Source organism: Arabidopsis thaliana, chromosome 5 (genome assembly GCF_000001735.4).
Source record: "Arabidopsis thaliana chromosome 5, partial sequence".
In the NCBI taxonomy this organism is placed as follows: domain Eukaryota; kingdom Viridiplantae; phylum Streptophyta; class Magnoliopsida; order Brassicales; family Brassicaceae; genus Arabidopsis; species Arabidopsis thaliana.
Genome location: NC_003076.8, coordinates 15443376 through 15465056, shown reverse-complemented (window position 1 = coordinate 15465056; position 21681 = coordinate 15443376). Strand labels below are relative to the sequence as shown.

The 21681-nt window shown below is 34.8% G+C and overlaps 7 protein-coding genes and 1 pseudogene across 13 annotated transcripts; 6 read left to right on the top strand and 2 right to left on the bottom strand.

Annotated features, from left to right (window-relative positions):
• Positions 1-149: 149 nt before the first annotated feature.
• Positions 150-1199, top strand: AT5G38620 (MADS-box transcription factor family protein; the record flags this gene model as incomplete). The annotated part of the gene is made up of 1 exon (NM_123223.1): positions 150-1199. One exon carries the CDS (start codon positions 150-152, stop codon positions 1197-1199), a length of 1050 nt encoding a protein of 349 aa, NP_198678.1.
• Positions 1200-3597: 2398 nt separating this feature from the next.
• On the top strand, positions 3598-4366 carry AT5G38610 (Plant invertase/pectin methylesterase inhibitor superfamily protein). The gene has a single exon (NM_123222.2). It carries the CDS (start codon positions 3613-3615, stop codon positions 4210-4212), a length of 600 nt encoding a protein of 199 aa, NP_198677.1. The 5' UTR covers positions 3598-3612; the 3' UTR covers positions 4213-4366.
• Positions 4290-8537, bottom strand: AT5G38600 (Proline-rich spliceosome-associated (PSP) family protein / zinc knuckle (CCHC-type) family protein; the record flags this gene model as incomplete). Of its 3 annotated transcripts, none has more annotated exons than NM_123221.4 (9): positions 8389-8502; positions 7356-7736; positions 6859-6940; positions 6653-6728; positions 6097-6177; positions 5865-6001; positions 5455-5713; positions 5302-5365; positions 4290-5174 (listed from the first exon to the last, which is right to left on the bottom strand). In NM_123221.4, the coding sequence occupies exons 2-9, from the start codon at positions 7669-7671 to the stop codon at positions 4591-4593; spliced, it is 1599 nt and encodes a 532-aa protein (NP_568558.1). In that variant the 5' UTR covers positions 7672-7736; positions 8389-8502. The 3 variants fall into 3 exon arrangements, with proteins under 3 accessions (NP_568558.1, NP_001331681.1, NP_001331680.1); NM_001344259.1 differs by having other exon boundaries at positions 4591-5174; positions 7325-7736; positions 8389-8537; NM_001344260.1 differs by having other exon boundaries at positions 4591-5174; positions 6859-7736.
• A 1614-nt stretch (positions 8538-10151) lies between these two features.
• AT5G38595 lies at positions 10152-10671 on the bottom strand (annotated as a pseudogene; the record flags this gene model as incomplete). The annotated part of the gene is made up of 2 exons: positions 10152-10426; positions 10518-10671.
• A 457-nt stretch (positions 10672-11128) lies between these two features.
• Positions 11129-13147, top strand: AT5G38590 (F-box/RNI-like/FBD-like domains-containing protein). Of its 4 annotated transcripts, none has more exons than NM_203132.2 (4): positions 11129-11379; positions 11552-12429; positions 12506-12646; positions 12728-13147. In NM_203132.2, exons 2-4 carry the CDS (start codon positions 11602-11604, stop codon positions 12989-12991), a joined length of 1233 nt encoding a protein of 410 aa, NP_974861.1. In that variant the 5' UTR covers positions 11129-11379; positions 11552-11601; the 3' UTR covers positions 12992-13147. The 4 variants fall into 4 exon arrangements, with proteins under 4 accessions (NP_974861.1, NP_198675.2, NP_001331043.1 ...); NM_001344257.1 differs by having other exon boundaries at positions 11135-11379; positions 11552-12036; positions 12728-13144; NM_001344258.1 differs by having other exon boundaries at positions 11168-11379; positions 11552-11651; positions 11757-12646; positions 12728-13124.
• Positions 13148-13214: 67 nt separating this feature from the next.
• Positions 13215-13893, top strand: AT5G38580 (FBD-like domain family protein; the record flags this gene model as incomplete). The annotated part of the gene is made up of 3 exons (NM_123219.1): positions 13215-13286; positions 13376-13516; positions 13600-13893. 3 exons carry the CDS (start codon positions 13215-13217, stop codon positions 13891-13893), a joined length of 507 nt encoding a protein of 168 aa, NP_198674.1.
• Positions 13894-14455: 562 nt separating this feature from the next.
• On the top strand, positions 14456-15778 carry AT5G38570 (F-box/RNI-like superfamily protein; the record flags this gene model as incomplete). Its single annotated transcript, NM_123218.2, has 3 exons — positions 14456-15178; positions 15266-15409; positions 15506-15778. 3 exons carry the CDS (start codon positions 14456-14458, stop codon positions 15776-15778), a joined length of 1140 nt encoding a protein of 379 aa, NP_198673.2.
• Positions 15779-18759: 2981 nt separating this feature from the next.
• Positions 18760-20747, top strand: AT5G38565 (F-box/FBD-like domains containing protein). Its single transcript, NM_148060.3, has 5 exons — positions 18760-19299; positions 19391-19481; positions 19558-19896; positions 20048-20121; positions 20193-20747. Exons 1-5 carry the CDS (start codon positions 19048-19050, stop codon positions 20484-20486), a joined length of 1050 nt encoding a protein of 349 aa, NP_680365.2. The 5' UTR covers positions 18760-19047; the 3' UTR covers positions 20487-20747.
• The last annotated feature ends 934 nt before the right edge of the window (positions 20748-21681 follow it).

Sequence of the window (21681 nt, the reverse complement as noted above, 5' to 3'; positions counted from 1 at the left end):
ATGTGGTTTAATCGGTTAAGGAGGATGATATGGGGTTTCGATATTTCCTTTTTCATATGAGATTCGATAGTCCCTTATATATATGAGACTGAGAGATAGAAGAAGCCTTCACTTCAATTATCTGAAAATTGAGAAAAAAATCAATCAGAATGGTGAAAGGCACGAAGAGAAAGATTGCGATTGAGACGATACAGAAGAGAGATTCCCTTAGGGTTACCTGCACCAAACGCCGTAAAGGTCTCTATAGCAAAGCCTCTCAGCTTTGTCTTCTCTCCGACGCACAAATCGCTATCTTAGCGACTCCTCCTTCTTCTGAATCCGACGTCTCTTTCTACTCTTTCGGTCACTCCTCTGTTGATGCCGTTGTCTCTGCTTTTCTCTCCGGAAAACGTCCTGTTTCGGCTCCGAAGGATAACAAAGAGACGAGGGAGGACGTTGGTATCTGTTTGACTCGCAAGAATCTAGGGTTAGGGTTTTGGTGGAATGACGAGAGCCTTGTGAGATCGGAGAATCCTCAAGAGATTAGTGAAGCGATCGGTTCCATGTGGACTCTGTTGAGTAATCTCAAGGAGTTGCGTGCGGATGAAGCTTGCGTTAACGATCACAAGGACTTGAAGAAGAATGAGAAGAGCGATGTTCACGGAACTCAAGATCAAACCCTAATTTTTCAGTCCGCTTCTGCAGTTTGTTGCATCCCTGAAAATCTCAACGATATTACTCAAGAGCCAAATCAAACCCTAGATATTCAGTCCAGTAGTTCTGCAATCTGTTGCGTCCCTGATAAATCACCTGAAATTTTCAATGAAATCACTGAAGAACAAGATCAGATTCTCTCGATTTGTGAAACTTTTTGTGTTACGGATAATAACAACAACAACAACAACAACGCTGCTTTACCTGAAGTTAACCTATATTACAATCAAGACATGGCTATTGATCAACTCATTGACTTCAACACCCCTTTTGAAAGCTCGATAGATGATTGGTTTTCGGACAACACTACTCATCAGGAGACGACTAGTGCAAGTATTTTGAACGATGTTGGTGTTGATGATCAAGTCTCGGTGGATACAAATCCGTTTTCTTATTTTCAAAGCCTTGAAGATGCAGATTTGGTGTTTCAGAGATGTTTGGATGGAGATAATCTACGATTCTCTGATTGTTTCAATGACTTTGCAAACACTATTGCAGCAGTTTGAAGATAATCTCTCTGCAGTTTTCAAATCAACTTCTCTTTGTTATCTGTATGTATTGATTCTATTAGAGATTTATTTGTTCTAGCAATGTAATGAATGATCTGGTTTGACCTCGATCAGTTTTCCATATATGTATGAGGGAAATTGATCGAACTCAAACTGGTTCTCTGCTTCATCAGTTTGGTTTAATGATAATATTTGTGTTCTGTTTCTATGTTTTGTATTTGTAGTTTTAAGTCCAACAAACTCATGTCTTTTTATAAATCTTAATCGGATAAAAAAAAAGGAAATGTCTTTAATTTATGGCAAAATTGGTAGCTAACCAATGAGTATGATAAGAGAATCAGGTGAAATTTCGATTATATACATAGAGTTAACCAACTGGTATGCAATTGTATCATTTACACATTCTACAAAGAAATTGCCACTGAATAAACTTCAGGTTCCTCTGTTTCATTCTTAAAGTCTCAGAGTGGGGACCAAGATCAACATGATACAAAGTGATCAAAGCTAGATTATGTTCATTCATGCATGTCCTGCATACATTATGTTCATTCATGCATGTCCTGCATACTCCGATGCATGCATTGCAATGGTAGAGAAATAGAATGCCCTTCACTTTCCTCTTTTTAAATGCCTTTCAATCGAACATAGTCATCACTATTCAAGTAACACATTATCCAATGATATACGCTCTTTTTCTATAACTTAGATTCAAATGCACACCAATAAAATTGATCATATGACATATACAGCTTAAACAAATATTTTGTTTTAGGACCTAGCTAGATTAGCTTGTTAGGACCGCAAACAACAAATATACAGCTTAAACAAATAATTTGTTCTCTTACGACCGAGAAAGAGAGGACATGACCACGACCTTTCATAGAGTCATCTCCAGCAGTTTCGACGAGACCATAAGATTGAGATTCACATTACTTGCGTCACTATCGACAAGTATACAATTGAGAGACGGTAAAAAATAATTATACTTTATTTTTTTTCATCTATGGATACTATGGCATTATTTATGCTCTATAAAATGGTCTACGGTGACACAAGTAATATTAACTACTGCCGAGCAACTATGTCATTGTCAACAATGCAAACAGACCATGACTTGTTCATTGTGAAGCAAGTCATCCATAACTATCCTCAATGTATGACCTAACGAGGAAACTATATGAGAGAAATAGTAATTAAGTAGAAGATGCACAAATAAATGAAAGAATGAGAAATGTGGGAAGATACTTTTTTGGATGTATTCAGTATTTTTATATAATATCTCAATTAAAATACACATCTTTGCTGATCTTCAAACTCGAATACATGATACCTTATAAACTTGGGAAAAATGTCAATTTATTAATATAATTTTTTTTTTTGAGTAACTATGAAATGTATGTATTATAGAAGTAAACAAACTATTTTTTAAATCTTTCTATTACAAAATTTTGGTATATTTGTGGTGAACCAAAATATTTGTTACAAAAATTGATTATTTTTTCGTACAAAATGATTCCAACAACATTAACACTGGAGGAACAAAAGATATAAACAATGTAGTTTTTCCTTTAAATTTGAAGTTCATTTCAATATAAGTTTGAACTAAAATAACTAAATAATTTAAGAAAGTATCCCATTTAATTTAACAGTTAACATATTGCCTAAGTAAAGTAGATTCTTGAGGAGCTTGTCGATTTTGTTGTAAAATCCGTTACAAAATGAAAATCAAATTGTTCACAGTTAGTTGGAATTTTTTTTGGTTCACAGTCAATAATAAATGGAGAGTTATAGTATATATTTGGATCACTATTACTGAATTAGAAATAGAGTACTGATTGGATAATTTTAATTATAATTTCGTATTAAAATGAGACATTTACATTTGTCTAAATCGGAACTAAAGAAATACTCCAAAATAAAATCAAACATTTACATTTGTCTAAATTGGCGTATTAAGTTTATACGTATATTTGAAATGGAGAAAAATGTAAACGTAAAGAACGGTACTATCTTCCAATTGAAACTTAACTAACCTAGAATAAAATTTGAAGCAAATTTTTCACTTTGAATTTGCAATCAATTTTCAAAAGTAACTGTCCATGCAATAATGACATTTGACAACTTCTTTAATTTTCTTCTAAATTGCATTTAAGTATTTAACGCAGAATGTTCTCATAATACCGAACTAATTATATTGCTTGAGGAATACATTTGTATTAGAGTAGAAGCAAGTGAAAACCCATTGTTGATGACACTTTACTCAACCATCTTTTTTTTTTTTGAACAACAACTCAACCATCTTAAATAGTCAAATATTCCCACAACGCAAACGACGTCGTACGTATACATTCATCTCTCTATATATCAACCAAACAAAAGAATTAAGAAGAATCTCATAACTAGAAAAACAATGAAGCTCTCTCAAGTCTTCTACATTATCTTCTTATTCTTCCTTGTCTCACAAGTAAAGTCAACGTCCGATATGATCGACCAAACCTGCAAATCTTGCGCAGCCAAATCCACGATCTTCGATTACAACTTCTGTGTCTCCTCTCTCAACAACTCTCCAATAGCTCTTCCTTCTCCGACCAATCTTTCTTCTCTTGCCCTTGTTCCAATGCTCCAAGCTCTCGACAACGCCACCGCAACAGCTTCCACCATTCAACAGCTTCTTATAAGCGACGACGACGGTAGTTTCCGCAGTGCTTGCCTCCGTGACTGCCTCGAGCTTTACGAGGACGCGACGGATAGATTGGAGGAGGCAGTGAGAGTTTTTATTACAAGGAAAGAGTTAGGTACGGTTAATGTGATGGTAAGCGCCGCCATGGAATCCGCCGTGACTTGTGAGAATGGATTCAGGGAAAGAGACGACGGTGACGGTGGTGGTGGAGGTGTGACGACGTGGACGTCTCCTATTGGTGATGAGAATCACAAATTGTTTGAGTTTGGTCAGATTGCTCTTTGTATATTCAATATGCTCTCTTCTTCTGTCACATCTCTATCTTTCTAAATCGTTTTCAATCTTTTAGCTGTTTAGGCTTTTGTTTGTATCGAAAACGACAAAAGGATAAAGATAAATGTATTAATGTTCACAAATAATGTGTTTATATCTTTGTGTAAACATTTCCAAAACATCAACTAATAAGAAACATGAGTAACTAACTTTCCATTTTAAGAAGTGAAGACATACCCAAAATAGTAAAACCTTAAAGCTTCGAAAGAAACTTGGAAGAGGAAATTAAATCTAAAACATCTAAAGTCTGATAACTAGAAGAAAGCTTCCACTTTCATGGACATGATACAACAGCATAGAGGGAAAGAGAGAATGTAGAAAAAAATTGAACCCTAACCTCCACATACACACATACACAGCTAAAAGTCTCACAATTTATCTCCTGCTGCTTAATCTATAAGACCAATCACGATCGTCCCTGTCCCTGTCTCTATCGCAGTCTCTGTCCCTGTCCCTATCCCAGTCTCTGTCTCTATCCCTATCCCTGTTCCTGTCTCTATCTCTATCTCTCTCCCGGAAGTCAGCATCGTAAGAAGAATAATCCCTCTTACTTCTTTCGGATAAAGATCTATCTATGCCTGGACTTCTTGACCTAGAACCATATTCGTTTGAACCATACCCGTAATCATATCTACTGCCATACCTTGGAGGATAACTTGATGGTTCAACGCCGAGCGGACCATCGTCTCTGTAATCATGTCCTCTGCTTGTTTTTTGTTGTTGCCATCGGCCGCTTCTGCTGCTGTTCCTATGTGAAGGTGCAGCTTCCCAAAGCCACTCATCTGCGTTTTCTGGGAAGGGAGCGTTAATTCCCGGAAACTCGACGGTCTTTTTCATTTGTGGCTCTGGAGGATGGTTTGCTTTTTCCAAAATTTCCCCATCCTCACTCTCTATCTCCTCCCGAGTCTCCACCTCTTCTCCGAATATAGTTATTCCAGACAAATGATCATCTTCTGGAGCTAGAGACATAAGCACACAATGGAAAGTGTGAGAACATCTAGTTTAGTTTAGCTCTTGTGCGATACCAACAAAATCCACTTCTTTTCCATGTCCATGAATGCTAATAAAACAGAGCAGAAAGCTTACCTAAGTATCCTGGTGGGTACCCAATTTCTCGCATTCTGTTTAGCCACGGAGGAGGGTCTAGTTCCTTCACAAAAGGAAAGCAATGATCTAAGAAATCTGAAATCGAGCATATTGGTAAGAACCTATACACAGAAAGAAAAGGTTCAAAATTACCCCCAGATTCAGAAGCTGACGAGTCTCTGCATCAAGTGTGCCGGGTTTCAAGCCATCATACTTTCCAGTTTGAGTTTTTTGATAATATCTTGATGGTAGACGGGGCCCACTACTATTCTGATTTCGTTTAGATTTCTGAAGCTTCCGAGCACTATTAACCGCTGATCGATCAAAAGGCCTTGGACATTCTCTTAGAGAATGACTATAGCCACCACAATTGAAGCAACGTGGAGGATCATCATCAATAATCTCCAATCCCCTGAAACAATAAATTACATTAACTGTTACATGAATGCACCACCCATTGCAAGACCATTATAACATTCACTGCTAAGTTATTCTACAGCAAATGTAAGCAAAGCAGAATTAAAGGATCTGTGGAAGTTGTTACAAATATAGATTCAATATACCCTTCCACGTTTCTTGAGCCATCTGCTGAATTTAAACCTATAGCAAATTTACGGTCATAAAGAGGAGTGGTGCTACTTTCCACTAGAACAAAATCTTCCAACGGCTTATGACCAGTTTGGTTGTCGATCCAGAATGACTGCATATGCAAAAAAGCACCAATTGGCATGTCATGAAGATTACTGATATGAATAGTTAAGAACTTTTAATAGCGTTGACAACATTTTCACTCACCACAGACGAAGTCTTCTGCAATCCAACACGTATGGCGGGGAAACATGTCTCTTCACCAGATTCGAATAGTTGTTCTTGATCCTGAGCACACAACCAATGAAAAGATTCTACCTTAAAGTTTCATATATGATAAGTCAAAAACTTTATTCGAATATAAACCTAGCCAACAAACAATTTCCCCATGTAAAGTATGAATTCTTATCATATAAACTAAAAGAGTTCAGTATTAGGGACTATGATAAACATACCTTAGTAAATGCTAGTTCTGTTTTACATCAACAAATAGTCGATATCTCAGTATTAATATGGCTAAGGCCTATCTAAAGCAAGGATAGAATATTGGAGAGCTACAGCATGCATGAGCATGATAATAGATACTTTATATGATAAATAATCTAGTATCATATTCTTGCACACTTATTAAACTCGATATCTAATAATGATTCTCTTAACAAAATGTTAATTGATCAAATATTGAAAGATGATAATAGTCACTATTATATTCGCTACAAATAACATTTTTGAGAGTAAGATAACCTTCTCCATTAAGAGATACCTGAGCCAAGGACGTATTTTCAGCCTCCCATTCTGACCATTTCTGTAATAAACTTTCCAGCTTCTGCTTACTAGCTCTGAAAGATGCAGTACACTAACAATTAAAACAATGTGGTAAAGCTAGGAATCACATAATAACAGAAATGCTTGAGCATTTCATGCAATTTAAAATTACATGTAGTTGAGTCATGACTCTTTTTTTCTAACCTCGTTAAGTGCTTATAAGTAACATGGACTGTAGGCTGCTGTTCGTCATACGATGTTCGGGGTCTTTTAACACCCGCTTTAGCTGACATAAGGAATTACGGAAAAAAACAGAAGAAGATGATATGAACCTTATATAAACGTAAAAGATAAGAATGATTTAAGCAAAAGCTTCCCTTCAACCCAACTCTCTCTTAGAGAATTAGGCCACAATACATTGTGTAAAAAGTAACATCAAACCTAATGCTAAAAGTAAGACTTCCAAAACCCATGATTGAAAGAAACTCATAACACCAAAACTAATTAATTAAACCGTCCTAACCGTGACCTAATCAACCTAACCATAGTCTCGTATCAGAAGATAACATAATGATAGACATCAAGTCTGAGCAGCAAATAATTACAGAAACAGATCAAGTGCCATGTCTTATCAGTTATCACAAAAAAAAGGTCAGGGAAAGCAAGCAACCTTCAATATAGTAGAGCAAAAGAAAGGATACAACTAACATCCAAAGTGGTGCTGTGAACTAGTGTCTCCTTTTGGATACCCAATTTCTCATCTACCGCCACACTTTCCACACTCGCATTGAACACATCACTAACCTGCTCTGTTAGTATTTCCCCAGACTCTTGGCCACCGACAATTCTCAAATTCTCTTCTGTTAAATCCAAATCTAAATTTCCTTTCACATTCTCATCATTACCAACTAAAGAATTAGCCTCAGGTGACCCATTCCCAGATTCAAGGCTATTTTTCTTTACTTCAGAGCCAAAATTGCTTGAAGCTGGTATGTCAAGCACATCCTCAGTTTCCATTTTCAAACAAAATTGAAATCTTTATATCCTCAAAACAATTTCACAAACCACCCATAAAAAACACCCTGTAATAAGAAACGACAGTATCAGAAACGCAATAACAAGATACACATTAAATAGAGTACAACATACACATTAAATAGAACACAAATATATACAAACACTATATTCAAGACCAAAAAGAATCATATCCAAATCAAGCCACACAAGATTTTAGATCCGTTAAGCAAAGAATCAACAAAATTCAACATTTGATTAACGTAATTGCTAAGAATGAAGAAACAAGCAATCAATATCTCAAATCTAAGAAAAATCTCAGCTCCTAGAGCGATTAATTTCAATCCCAGCCCGATTCGCATACCCAGAAAATTAGGGTTTCAACTTTGAACACAGTTAAATAAACAATTAAACTTCCAAGATTACCTTGCGTATCCATTGTTAATCAATTTGTGAAAAAACTAGGGTTCAAGATTTGACAAATCAAAAACAGTGAACAAGAGCTTAATCTACTCAATTCGAAACCTAAAGCATATACTCGCGAAGCAAAAACTGGAGAAATTTTTAAAAATTTGAAGAAGGAGATGAAACGACACCAAGGCTTCGTCGGGAACAACAAATCTTTCAAAAGTAGTGAAATGTTCTTAAGGTACGAAGAAAGAAGAAGCAAGAAACAAGCAATTTGAAGATTGAGAGATTTACATAGAGATAGGGCTTAACCTTAGTCAATGGAGGAGGGAAGAAGCAAGAATGGCGATAGTAGATAGATCTGTGAGATTCAAAAGGAAGAGACTGTTTTATTCATCCGCCTAAGACTTAAGTGTTAGAAGAGACGACTATCCAATGCTACGCAGCGCAGTGAATATTAGTCAACATACCAAACGGTGCGTGTTAACAAGGATTTTCTTTTTAGAAGTTTATCTGATTTGTTTTTCTTTTTAATTAAGATTTTCTTAAGACTATCATTTGGTAAGTTGACTAGGTTATTTTTTTTTGGTAAGTATTTTTCTTTTTTTGAAGATTGAAAAATTTTAATTGGTAGGAAATTTTAGTAGATTTTTTTATTATTAAAAAGGATACTTATTAATAGTGTATCACATGATAAAAGTATACAATATATTCGCAGCGTATTAAATAGACTGTTGGTAAGTAATATATATATTTGTATTTTAAACATCATATGTCAAAGATTTTGATATATAATTTTAAATATACGAAGAAGATGATGTTGGATTCGCTAATAGCGAATATAAAGGTGATGTTGAGTTTGATTTTGATGATAAATTTGATGATGAAGAAGAAAGTGTTTACCCAGAAAAGAAAAGAAGAAGAAGACGTTAAACACTTAAACGATTGTTTTTTTATTGTTGTATTGATTTTTTTTTCTTCTTCTCGACAAAATCTATTAAATTTCTAAACTTAGGAATTAAAGTAATATATGGATTTAGATTATTAGGGAAAAAACAATTTATTTATCTACGAGAACTATAATATCATATTAAAACGATTTATATATCCCAAAAAAATAGTTCTCTATCTATTTCTCCCCCTAACAAAAATTTCAATATACAGTATAAATTTTTCGAATTAATAGTTATAGATTTAGAAACCCACGATCTTGGGTTTATCGGTTTATTATTCATTTAACCGATTTTCTTGAGGAAACTAAACCCAATTATAATGGGAAAAATGTTGTTTTATACGCGAACTTTCAAAAAGTGGTCATTTTATACGTGAACTCTGACGTCGGCCAAAATAAACATGAAAAATACGTTGACCAGCCATTTTAACAGAAATAAAACGTTGACCTGGCCAAAATCCCGAGACGTTAACTCGCTGATTAACCCCGTTAAGAGAACGTTAATGAATTCTGTTAAGACCAAAACGCCGTCGTTTCAAACCTAACGAAACAAATCAAAACGCCCAAATCGAAAACTCAATCCCTAATTCTCTCAAAATCCCTAATTCTCTCAAACCAAATCCCTAATTCTCTCATTGGTAAAATCGTGTTTGTTCTTCGATTAATCTTGTTGTGATTGCCTTAGCAATGGAAGGCGAAGTCGACATTGCTCCTATTCCACCACGACGAGAAGCTGAAACCGGAGATGGAGTTCGAGCTCCACCGGAGATGGAGTTTGATGGTGGAGTTCTAGCGTTGCCGGCTGTTGTTGTAGCAGAGTCTTCTGTCGGAGTTGAAGCTCCGGTATCACAGAGGCTTCGAAAACGAAAAAGAGTGAGAGTTGAAGAGGAGGAGGATGACGAACCTGAATCGATTTCATTATGTGATTTGACTTGTCTTTGTGACACAAGTTCTACTAAGCAGGTTCTTAAACAGATTGATCACTTAAAATTAAACATCTCGTGATTTTGTGTTGGCACTTGGCAGGTTCAAAGTGATTGATCACTAAAAAATTTAGGACTGATTAGCCGAACAAGGATTTCATTACAAACACAAGCTTTCGGTTTGTAAACACTAGGACTGATTAGTAACCAAGAACAAGCTTCCGGTTTTTGTTCTTATAGAACATTATGATCAGAATTGCAATGACTGAGAGAGAAAGGCACACCAAGCACAAACCGGTCATCGATTTCCATCTCTTCAATTCCATTTTGTTCCACCTTTCATCTTCCTTCATTTCTTGGATCAAACCCTTTAATTCTGCAATCTCAACTGCAACTTCGGATTTCGCAATGCTTATCTCGCTACCAATCGTGTTGATTCTCGGTATTGCATCTACAATCTCTTCATAAACAAAATCTTCAACCCACTTAAACAAATGTTCCTGCATAAAAGAATCAACAATGTTTTACGGATCAAACACCAAAATAACAGATTGAAATCGACTTACATCTTGATATGTTGGACAACGGAAGAAGGGTCTTCCTGGGTTCTTCTTCGAACTTGATGTGTGGATGACGACATCTCTCTCGCAGTGATTTTGAAGGAAAGCCACGGTTCCCACTTACTCCTTCTTGAACATTAGAACTCGATTTAAAACTCATATCTAGAGAAATTATAGATGAAATTGGAGATTTCAAGCTCAAAGAAGATAGATTAAGAGAAGTTGGATATAAGAAATCGATTTGGGGAAGATGAAGACTTAGGGTTTGAGTTTTCGATTTGGGGATTTTGTTTTGTTTGTTTAGAACAAAACGACATCGTTCGGCTTTAACAGAGTTCACTAACGTGCTGTTAACGGGGTTAATTGGGTCTGTTAATGCGAGTTAACGTCTCGGGATTTTGGCCAGGTCAACATTTTGTTTCTGTTAAAATAGCTGATCAACGTATTTTTCATGTTTATTTTGGCCGACGTGAGTTCACGTATAAAATGAACACTTTTTGAAAGTTCGCGTATAAAACAACATTTTTCCCCAATTATAACCAAGTAAAACCAGATTTGAAAATAAATAATGAATTTTATTTATTTATTTTTTTAACATAGAAACACGTGGCTTGGTTCTTCCTCCTGTATTCCTTCTTCCTTCCACTACTGTTTTGCTTCACCATCTTCCAAAAAAACGATTTGTGATTTTATGAACCCAAATTCAAATTCAATTATGAACCCAAATTCAAATTCAACTATGATCGAATTCTAAACACAATTATGAAGTAACGACGATGAACTCGAAGCTTTGTCATTTGGGGACTTCGATGGATACGATTCGCTGCGATTCCGATATCTTCTGATCTCCTACTTCCTCTTGTACACTGTAAGGAAATGCTATGTAGTGCTAATTTCTAGGGTTCTTATTAATCTTTTGATTCTGTTTTCTCACTGGTAGTTTCTAGGGGTTTGATCCGTTCCTGTGTGTCCAACATTCGACTCTAAGATTAAGAAGAATCCTTATGGTGTTGTTTTCTTTTGATTCTCTTCATTTTCAGGGGAAGACAAGATTCGGGTATCTGTAACAGTAACTTGAATCTGGTAAGATATGGACAAAATCAATGGATTGCCTGATGATTTGCTGGTGAAGATTTTATCGTATGTTCCAACGGATATTGCTGTATCCACTAGCATTTTGTCTAAGCGATGGGAGTTTCTTTGGATGTGGTTGCCTAATCTCGACTACACTTCTCGGTGGTGTAGAAAGCCCGGTGACGTTGGACTTAGGGACTTTATCCACAAGAATCTGCCATTACATAGAGCTCCCGTCATAGAAAGCTTGCGTTTTCATTCTAATAGCCCTGATATTAAACCTGAAGATATCAGACGATGGATTGAAATTGCAGTTTCACGCCATGTACATGATCTTGATATTGATCATTTTTCGGAGAATGAAAACATATTCCTGAGTAGCTTTTTTGCCTGCAAATCGCTCGTGACCTTGAAACTAAGAAGCGTGACTCTCAGGGATATTCCCTCTATGGTTTGTCTCCCTTCTCTGAAAACTTTGCTACTTGACAATGTGTCATTTGTAGAAGGAAAATCTCTTCAGGAGCTTCTATCTATTTGTCCTGTTCTTGAAGATCTATCGGTGTATTGTGATGACTATGAAAATACAAAAGAGTTAACTATTGTTGTCCCGTCTTTGCTGAGTTTATCACTCTATATACCTGATGAATGGTTGTTAGATGGGTATTGGATAGATACTCCTTCTTTGGAATATTTGAAACTTGAGGATTGGAATTCTTGTGATCACTTATCTTTGATTAAGAATATGCCTAAGCTGAGGGAAGCATATGTTGATGCAAAATGCTTTCTTCCCAAGAGTGTCATTGAATCAATCACATCTGTCAAGCATCTTACAATATGTTCAAAGGTTCCATTTCTATCAACTGCAGGTTGTCAATCTAAATTATAGAACTCTTTGTTAATAATTTTGGTATTGTGGCCAGGATGGGTATGGTGATGGTTTTGTTTTCAACCAGCTTGAACATCTGACCCTATGTGTGTGTAGAGGGGATTCGCCGAGTCTCCTTGGCCAGTTACTCAAGGATTCTCCTAACTTACGAATATTAGAAATCTCTGTAATGGAAGTAAGTTTCTTCGATATAAACTATTTTTTGTTTGTCTGATGCCCAATATGGTTTTAATCTTATTTTTCTGCCTGGTCTTAGGATCATGTGGATGATGTGGGTATTAGTTTGGATGGTTGGAATCAACCAAGTTCTGTTCCTGAATGCTTGTTGTCGAGTCTACAAATTTTCAAGTGGCCACAGTACCTTGGGAGACCAGAAGATAGAGATATTGCGGTTTATATTCTGAAAAACGCTCGTCACTTAAAGAAGACAACAATCTTGGCTGATAGATGTGAACGTTTTGTTACACAACGTCGGATGATCAAGGAGTTGCTTCAAGCATTGCCAGCTCGTATTTGTTGAGGACTTGAAATTGAATTATATGATGTTTTCATGTGTAGAACATAATTCTAATTTTCCAGCTATCTCGTGTTTGTCCAGCTAAGTCAGATTGTTCCAAATTTTAATATAAAATATTTCAATTGTGGGGTTTGATAGGTATTTTTTCGTTTACGGGTTTGGTAACAAAGAAAATCGAATGAATCTTCCATGAAATAATTTAGTTACAAACAAGAATTCCAAAACTATGTATTTAATGAACATGCCTAACCTGAGGGAAGCATATGTCGATGTTGTATCCTCAGATATCTTACAATATGTTCGGGGGTAATTCTTCCATTTAACAACTGCACGTTGTCCAATCTCATTTATAGAACTCTCTGTTAATAATTTTGGTATTGTGTGCAGGATGGGTTTGATGATGGTTATGTTTTCAACCAGCTTAAACATCTGAACCTATGTGTGTGCAAAGAGGAGTCGTCGAATCTCCTTGGCCAGTTACTCAAAGATTCTCCTAACTTACGAATATTAGACATCTCTGTTGTGAAAGTAAGTTTCTGCCATATAAACTCTTTCGTGTTTGTCTGATGAAGTAAGTATGGTTTTAATCTTATTCTTCTTCTTGGTTATAGGATCATGGAACAGATGAGCGTAATGGTATGGTTTCCTGGAATCAACCGAATTTTGTTCCTGAATGCTTGTTGTCGAGTCTACAAACATTATTGTGGTCACGATACTTTGGGAGACAACAAGATAGAGATATTGCGGTTTATATCCTGAAAAACGCTTGTCACTTAAAGACAGCAACAATCTTGGCTGATACAGATGAACATGATGTTCCAAACCTTCAGATGATCAAGGAGTTGGCACTTTCTCTACGAACTTCAGTCATATGCCAACTCGTATTTGTTGAGTACTTGAACTGAATCATATGATGTTTTCATTTACCTTGGCTCTCGTAGCTTGTCTGGTCAATGAAGTCCCTGATAGTGCAAAGCTTGACGATACTCGAGCAATGCATTGAGAGAAATATCAATGGAAAGCTATACAAAAAAACAATATGTAATTCGCTTTTGTTAATTTTTACTTCTACTAAACACCAACGAGGTAACGACCAATAGAAAAGTGTAACGTAATTTAAATGAAAAAGATGTAAAAATAAAATAAAAAACGTCAATTTAGAAAACAAAAATGAAAAAGGAGTTCCATATGAAGCCCAGCCCACTAAAGGTTTCGATCATTAGGGTTTATGTGTGTGCAGAGAAGGAAATCAAGTTTACATTGGGCTTTACATGTTTTTCTTCTAGAGTTTTGTTCTGTTCCTATGTCAGTGGCTGTGTTTCCTTTTATTACTACTTCGTTTACTATGAATCTTATGGTTGTTTTTTCTCCTTTTTTGTTTTGTTTCTTTTGTCAGTAAGAGAAACAAAACAAAAAAGAGAAAAAGCAACCATAAGATTCAGTAAGAGAAACTTGAATTTGTAAGATATGGACAACATCAATGGATTGCCTGATGACTTGCTGGTGAAGATACTATCGTTTGTCCCAACATATGTTGCTGTATCCACTTGCGTTTTGTCTAAACGATGGGAGTTTCTATGGATGTGGTTGCCTAATCTCGAGTTCGTTTCTCCGTGGGACTCAAGGCCTGGAATTGTGGATTTTATCAACAAGAAGTTGCCAATACATAGAGCTCCCGTCATAGAAAGATTGTGTATCCACATAAATTCTAATCCACACATTAAACCTGAATATATCAAAAGGTGGATTGAAATCGCAGTTTCTCACTATGTACGTGAACTGCAAATCGATTATCATTCCAAGACTAAAATCACTTTGCAACTTGAAGCTGAGTCGTATTTCATAGATGGAAAATATCTTCAACAGCTTATATCTGGTTGTCCTGTTCTTGAAGATCTATCTCTACGATTTTGTTGTAATGACAATTTAAGAGAGTTCACTGTAATCATCCCGTCTTTGCAAAGTTTGTCACTATTTTTATTTGGTAATTCGAATTTGAATAGGTATAAGATAGATACTCCTTCATTAAAGTATTTGAAACTTGAGGACTGGAATGATCCAGAACACTACTCATGGACTAATATGCCTAAGCTGAGGGAAGCATATGTCGATGTTGAATCCTCTAATCATCTCAAGACTCTTATTGGATCAATCACATCAGTCAAGCATCTCACAATATGTTGTTTAGAGGTAAGTTAGTTTTCATTTATCAATTAAGAGACTTCAATATCATTTATAGCTAGAATCCGTAGTTAATGATTTCAATATTGTGGGCAGGATTATTTGTATGGTGATGGTTTTATTTTCAACCATCTTGAACATCTGAAACTATGTATGTGCCCATTTGATTCGTCGAATCTTTTGGGCCAATTGCTCAAAGGTTCTCCTAACCTACAAGTATTAGACATCTTTGAAATGAAAGTAAGTTTTGATAATAAAAAAAAAAAATGTTTTGTTTTTCTGGTACCTAATATGGTTTTTAATCTAATTCTTCTGCTTGGTCTCATAGATGATGAGCGTAATGATATTGTTTGCTGGAATCAACCGAGTTCTGTTCTTGAGTGCTTGTTGTCGAGTCTAAAGATATTGAACTGGTCAGCATATTTTGGGAGACCACAAGATAGAGATATTGCAGTTTACATCTTGAAAAACGCTTGTCACTTAAAGACTGCAACATTCTTGACTGATAAAAGAATAAATGATGTTCGAAGACTTAAGATGATCAAGGAGTTAAGACTTTCTCCCCGAGCTTCAAGCACATGCCAACTCGTATTCGGTGAGGACTTTTAATCATACTGAAAGAGACTTGAAGCATCTATTCCCGTGTGGGTTTGACATTGATAAAACTATGTATGTTACTCAATGAATGTCTTGTTCTTGGACAATGTGCTCTGCTCGGCTGGCTTCTCTTCCATGTCTGATAACTTTTTCACGACAAAAATGTAGTTTTTATTAGACCTTATTATTGACGCATACGTCACTATGAAGCATCTAATGTAAAACAGTTAATTTTTTTGAATACAATTTTACAATCTTTCAAAATAAAAAATAAAAGCTAAATAATATAATACATGTGTTTACAGTCTCATACATTCACGGAAATTAAAATGTATGTCAAAATTGAAACATTTCATTTAACAAGTTTATATGGGTGTTACTTGTTAGTAGTAAGCACAAGGTTGCAAAATCGAAATATAAATTGTAATATCCTATGCTAAAGATGCAGATGTAAGAAACTAGTGAACAATGGTTTGTGAATGTTTTCTGATACTCTAGACCTGAGCAATGTGAAAATTTCATTTAGTTTCAGAACAAATTTTGGTTCTGTAAATATAAATCGAAAAGCTCAAACACTAGATTTTTTCCGTTTGAGCTGAAATTAACTTTAGTTATGCTTCGATCAATCTTCATTATAAGAGTATTGCATTGTCATTCCAGACTCGCTAATGAAAACTCTTATCACAATGAGATTTGTCTACCAACTTTAAGCTCCACTATCCGATCTCTTCAGAAAACAAGTTTATTTTTTTAGTTATTTGTAAACAAAAACAAACAATGAGATAGTGTAAATTACATAGGATGTAAAAATCGTCAATTTAGAAAAACCTCAATTTAAAAAAAGTCAATTTAGAAAAGAAAAAAATAAACAGAAAAAGAACAAAACAATGTGATTTTCTCTAATTAATCAATCTGATTGTTTTTTTTTTTTTTTGTAATTGATGTTTTTTCTTATGAGTGTTGGAGATCTCTGTAATGTAAGTATGTTTTGTTGAATTTTTTTTTTCTTTTCTGATGCCTGGTATGGTTTTAATCTAATTCTTCTGCTTGGTCTTAATTAGTATAATAAGGATGATAACCATAATGGTATGGTTTGGTGGAATAATCAACCAACTTCTGTTCCTGAATGCTTGTTGTCGAGTCTACATATGTTTAAATGGTTACAATAGTTTGGGAGACCACAAGCTAGAGGTACTGCGTTTAATATCTTGAAAAATGCTTGTCACTTAGACGACAACATTTTTGGCTGATACAAAGGAAAATTTAGTTACAAAACTTCACATGATCAAGGAATTGACACTTTGTCCGTGAGCTTCAACAACATGCCAACTAGTATTCCCTGAGGACTTGGATCATGTTGAGACTTGAATCATATGATGATTTCATTTGTATAGTCGAATTCTACTTTTTTGTTTTAAAGAAAAAAAAAATTCTAGTTTCCGGGTGTGTTTATTATATAACTAAGTGTCGTAAACCCTCTCTACCTAGTTTTGCAACACAGGAACTAGTCTTATATAACAATAGATGACCACAACAAAACAGAATCTTAGAGCATCCTCGATGGTTAAGAACCAATTAGTTCTTAACTTTTAATCTTAGCATTATTAAAAATAAAATTTTGCTTTCTGAAAGTTAAGACTAAAAGTTAAGTATCTTAACAAAAATGACCTCTAATGGTTAAGATTCAATTGTATCTTAATGATAAAAGATCAATTTTGCATATATTTTTTGCTTTTCCTATTGTTTATTCCTTAAACCAATTAGGAAGTAACACATAGACACATCTTAGCTAAGCAAAAATATCTTAAGTTAGATACATTTCTTAGCTTAAGATTGTTGGTTTGATTTAACTTAATCACTTTTAATCCTAAGATTTTGTTAAGATATACCTAAGATACACCATTAAGGGTGCTCTTACTGCTTTCCGAACCAGTCCCTCTAAGCTTATTCATCAAATTTGAAGAAGAAAACTCAAAGCAAATCATTTGTTTGATGTCCGCTTTTCTGAATCCACTTCATGGATTGTTAGCTATTAAGAGCAATTACAACGATGGTATCAGTCTGATTTAGTTCATGTTGTATGACTTTGATTTATAAATATTGCAAAATGTCAAGTGAAATAAATTTTTTTTTGAAGAAAATATAAAATAAAAAGACTTCAGTTTTAAAAAACAAAACAATTACATTACAGTAAAACCTCTATAAATTAATAATGTTGGGACCGCAAAATTCTATTAATTTATAGAAGTATTAATTTATCGATAAATTAATAAATATTAATTTTATAAAGAGATTTTCCTAATTTGGTAAGTTTTTTAAAAACCTTTTATGAAAATATAAGCTTCCATTCATTATTTGAAATATATTTTTAAAACTAAATACAAATAAAAACAATTATTATGTTTTGAAAACAATACGAACAATTTTTGATATAGTAAAAATTATTAAAATTAAATTAAAAATAACTAATGTGAGTTTAAGCAAAAGAAAACAATACTAAAATTATATTTCATTAAAGTTATTGTATATAATTATAACATATACATATATATATTTGATATTTTTATATAATTATTAATTTATGATATTAATGAGAGCATATGTTTATATAGGATTTTCAAAATAAATATTATCTTATTAATTTATCGATTTTTGTCACTTTTTATACTGATCCTAACTCGGAACCAAAAAAATTTATTAATTTATAGAGATTATTAATTTATTTAGTATTAATTTATAAAAGTTTTACTGTACTATACACCTCTACATCGAGAGAAAAGAAATACGGAATGTAAAAAAAAAAAAGAAACCTGGCCCACGCCTAGGCCCATTAAAGGTTGAAAACCATTCGTTAACCCAATTAAATGCAAAGAAGACGAACGGTTCAATGATCTGTGAGTACCGACGAAGTTTTGTCATTTTCGAAGCTCCGCTTTTATGGAGACGAAGACGATTCTTATTCTGATATCTTCCACATTTCTTTCTTATATATTGTAACCAAACGCTTTCGCAGTTCTTTAGGCTTTCTCAGGATTCCTAGCAGAATCGAGCTTCCAACTGGAATTCACAGGTTTAATTTTTTCCAGGGTTTTGTCCTGTTTCAGATTTCAACATTACAGCTCTCTGTAGGGTTTTGTCATGCTTGTGTTCTGTGTTTTCTCTTGTTACTAATTCGTTTGCTTGGCCTGAAAAAAAATCATTTGATGGTGTTTTTTTCTAGTGTTTTACAGTAACTTAGAATCTGTAAGAGTTTGACAAAAAAAATAAAAAACCTGTAAGATATGGACATATTCAATGGATTGCCAGATGATGTGCTGGTGAAGATTTTATCGTTTGTTCCGACAAAAGTTGCTGTATCCACTTCCATTTTGTCTAAGCGTTGGGAGTTTCTTTGGATGTGGTTGCCTAGACTCGATTTCGGTTCTCCAAAGACTGATCTTCTGGCTTTTCTCAACACTTGTCAATATGATAAGGAGGAGGAGGTTGGACTTGTGGATTTTATTGACAAGAAGCTGCCACTACACAGAGCTCCGGTCTTAGAAAGCTTGCGACTCAATTTTTATCTTTATCAGTATAACACACATATTGAACCTGAATATATCGAACGGTGGATTGAAATTGCAGTTTCTCGCCATGTACGTGTGCTGGAAATTTCTTATGAATGTTGGGATGAAAACATATTTCCATGTACGTCACCTTGAAACTCGACAACGTGGTTCTCATTGATGTTCCCTCTACTGTTTCTTTTCCCTCTCTGAAAACTTTGCAACTTGACAGTGTGACATTTGTAGAAGGAAAATCTCTTCAGGACATTCTATCTATTTGTCCTGTTCTTGATGATCTATCGGTGATATGTTCTGTGCATCAAGATGTTAAAGAGTTCACTATTATCGTCCCATCTCTGCAGAGTTTAACTCTCTTTATAGAAAATTGTGAGGTTTTTGATGGGTATGTGATAGATACTCCTTTAAAGTATTTGAAACTTGAAGACGTGCATGAAGAGGAACACTACTGTTTACTTAAGAAAATGCCTAAGCTGAGGGAAGCGTATGTCGATGTTCAATTAGATGATCTCAAGAGTCTTATTGGATCAATCACATCTGTCAAGCGTCTTAACCATATGTTCAGAGGTAACTAGTTTCCATTTATCAACTGAAACTTGTCAATCTCAATTATGGAATCCTTTGTTATTGATTTTAATATTTTGTGGACAGGATTCGTATGATGATGGCTTTGTTTTCAACCAGCTCGAACATCTGAACCTATGTGTTTGCATGCCAGAAAAGTCGAAAATCCTTGGCCAGTTGCTCAAGGATTCTCCTAACTTGCGAGTATTGAATATCTTTAAAGTGCAAGTATGTTTCATTCATAAACTATTTCTTGTTACTCTGTTTGGTTTTAATCTTATTCTTCTGCTTGGTCTTAGGGTCATGTGACTCTTTCTACTGGTGTGGATTGTTGGAATCAACCGATTTCTGTACCCGAATGCTTGCTGGAGAGTCTACAAATATTCAACTTGTCACATTACTTTGGAAAACAGCAAGATCTAGATTTTGTTGTTTACATCTTGAAGAACGCTTGTCACTTAAAGACGGCAACAATCCTGGCTGATGAACCCGAACATCTTGTTCCAAACCTTAAGGAGCTGACACTTTCTCCCAGAGCTTCAAGCACATGCCAACTAAGTATTCGCTGCGGACTTGGATCAGAAAGGAGTTGACACTCTTCCAGAGCTTCAAGCACATGCCAACTAAGTATTCGCTGCAGACTTGGATCACATTGAGAGACTTGAATCATTATTAGATGTTTTCGTTTGTATACCAAATATTTATTTTCCTTTGATTCCCGTATGTTTTTAACATAGACAAAAACTATGTACTCAATGAATGGCTAGGGCGTGAGTATTTTTTGTTCATTGACACTGCTATGTGCAATGCATCTATAGCTAAAACTAGAGCGAGAGTAGCTTGTTTTGCTTGTTCATCTTCGATTATTCTTATTTTGTTTTTCTTTCTCGGATATATATATATATATATATATATATTTTGGTACTCCTATTTCTTATTACTTTTAGTCTTATTATTCTGATTGGTCTTAGAATCATGGGGATGATAAGCGTATATGGTATTGTTTGCTGGAAGTGGAATCAACTGACTTATGTTCCTTGATGCTTGTTGTCGAGCCTACAAATTTTCAAATGGTCACTATACTTAGGCCACGAGATAGAGATATTGCTGTTTACATTTTGAAAAACGCTTGTCACTTAAAGAAGGCAACATTCTTGGTTGATACTGTTGTTCCAAAACTTGAGATGATCAAGGTGTTGAGACTTTCTCCCCGAGCTTCAAGCACATGCCCACTCGTATTCGCTTAGGACTTGGATTATATCGAGAGACTTTAGCATTAGATGTTTTGTTTTGTATGTGAAACTCTCTTTTTTACTTCATTTCATAAATGAATTTAGATAGCTCGATTTCACTTTCATTCTTCAATTGTTTTTGAAGATTGAGCTGAAAATCAACTTGATCAGTATATGCTTCAATCAAGATACATCATTGTTATTTTGGAGTGGCTTTTTGAAACTCACGGCAAATCCAGAGTTGATGATCTGTTTGATCTAAATATCTCAATGAGGTTTGTTTACTTAATTTTGTCTACTAGACAAAACTTGTCCTCTTGGAAAGCAAGAAACAAGAAAATGTTGTTTATTGTGTAACTATTTACTTTTTCAAGTTTGAATTTGTTCATTTGGAATCTGGGTTCTTCTACTTCATTTGTAAATAAGAGATGTCTCATCCGGTTGAGCTGTCGCAATCAGTCTTTCTTTCTCTTCCTGGTAGCAGAACGAATAGGAGATCCAACATGACTGTATTAAGCCTGTCGCAATCAGGGTTAAGCTAGCTCATTGCCAGAAA

Excerpts from the sequence above, each read along its gene's own strand:
- AT5G38610 (NM_123222.2), top strand. The coding sequence starts at position 3,613 with ATGAAGCTCTCTCAAGTCTTCTACATTATCTTCTTATTCTTCCTTGTC.
- AT5G38590 (NM_203132.2), top strand. The coding sequence starts at position 11,602 with ATGGACAAAATCAATGGATTGCCTGATGATTTGCTGGTGAAGATTTTA. Across the intron at positions 12,430-12,505 it reads ATCTTACAATATGTTCAAAG|GATGGGTATGGTGATGGTTT; the intron begins GTTCCATTTCTA and ends TATTGTGGCCAG. Across the intron at positions 12,647-12,727 it reads TAGAAATCTCTGTAATGGAA|GATCATGTGGATGATGTGGG; the intron begins GTAAGTTTCTTC and ends GCCTGGTCTTAG.
- AT5G38565 (NM_148060.3), top strand. The coding sequence starts at position 19,048 with ATGGACATATTCAATGGATTGCCAGATGATGTGCTGGTGAAGATTTTA. Across the intron at positions 19,300-19,390 it reads TGCCACTACACAGAGCTCCG|TTTCTCGCCATGTACGTGTG; the intron begins GTCTTAGAAAGC and ends TTGAAATTGCAG. Across the intron at positions 19,482-19,557 it reads CCTTGAAACTCGACAACGTG|AAGGAAAATCTCTTCAGGAC; the intron begins GTTCTCATTGAT and ends TGACATTTGTAG.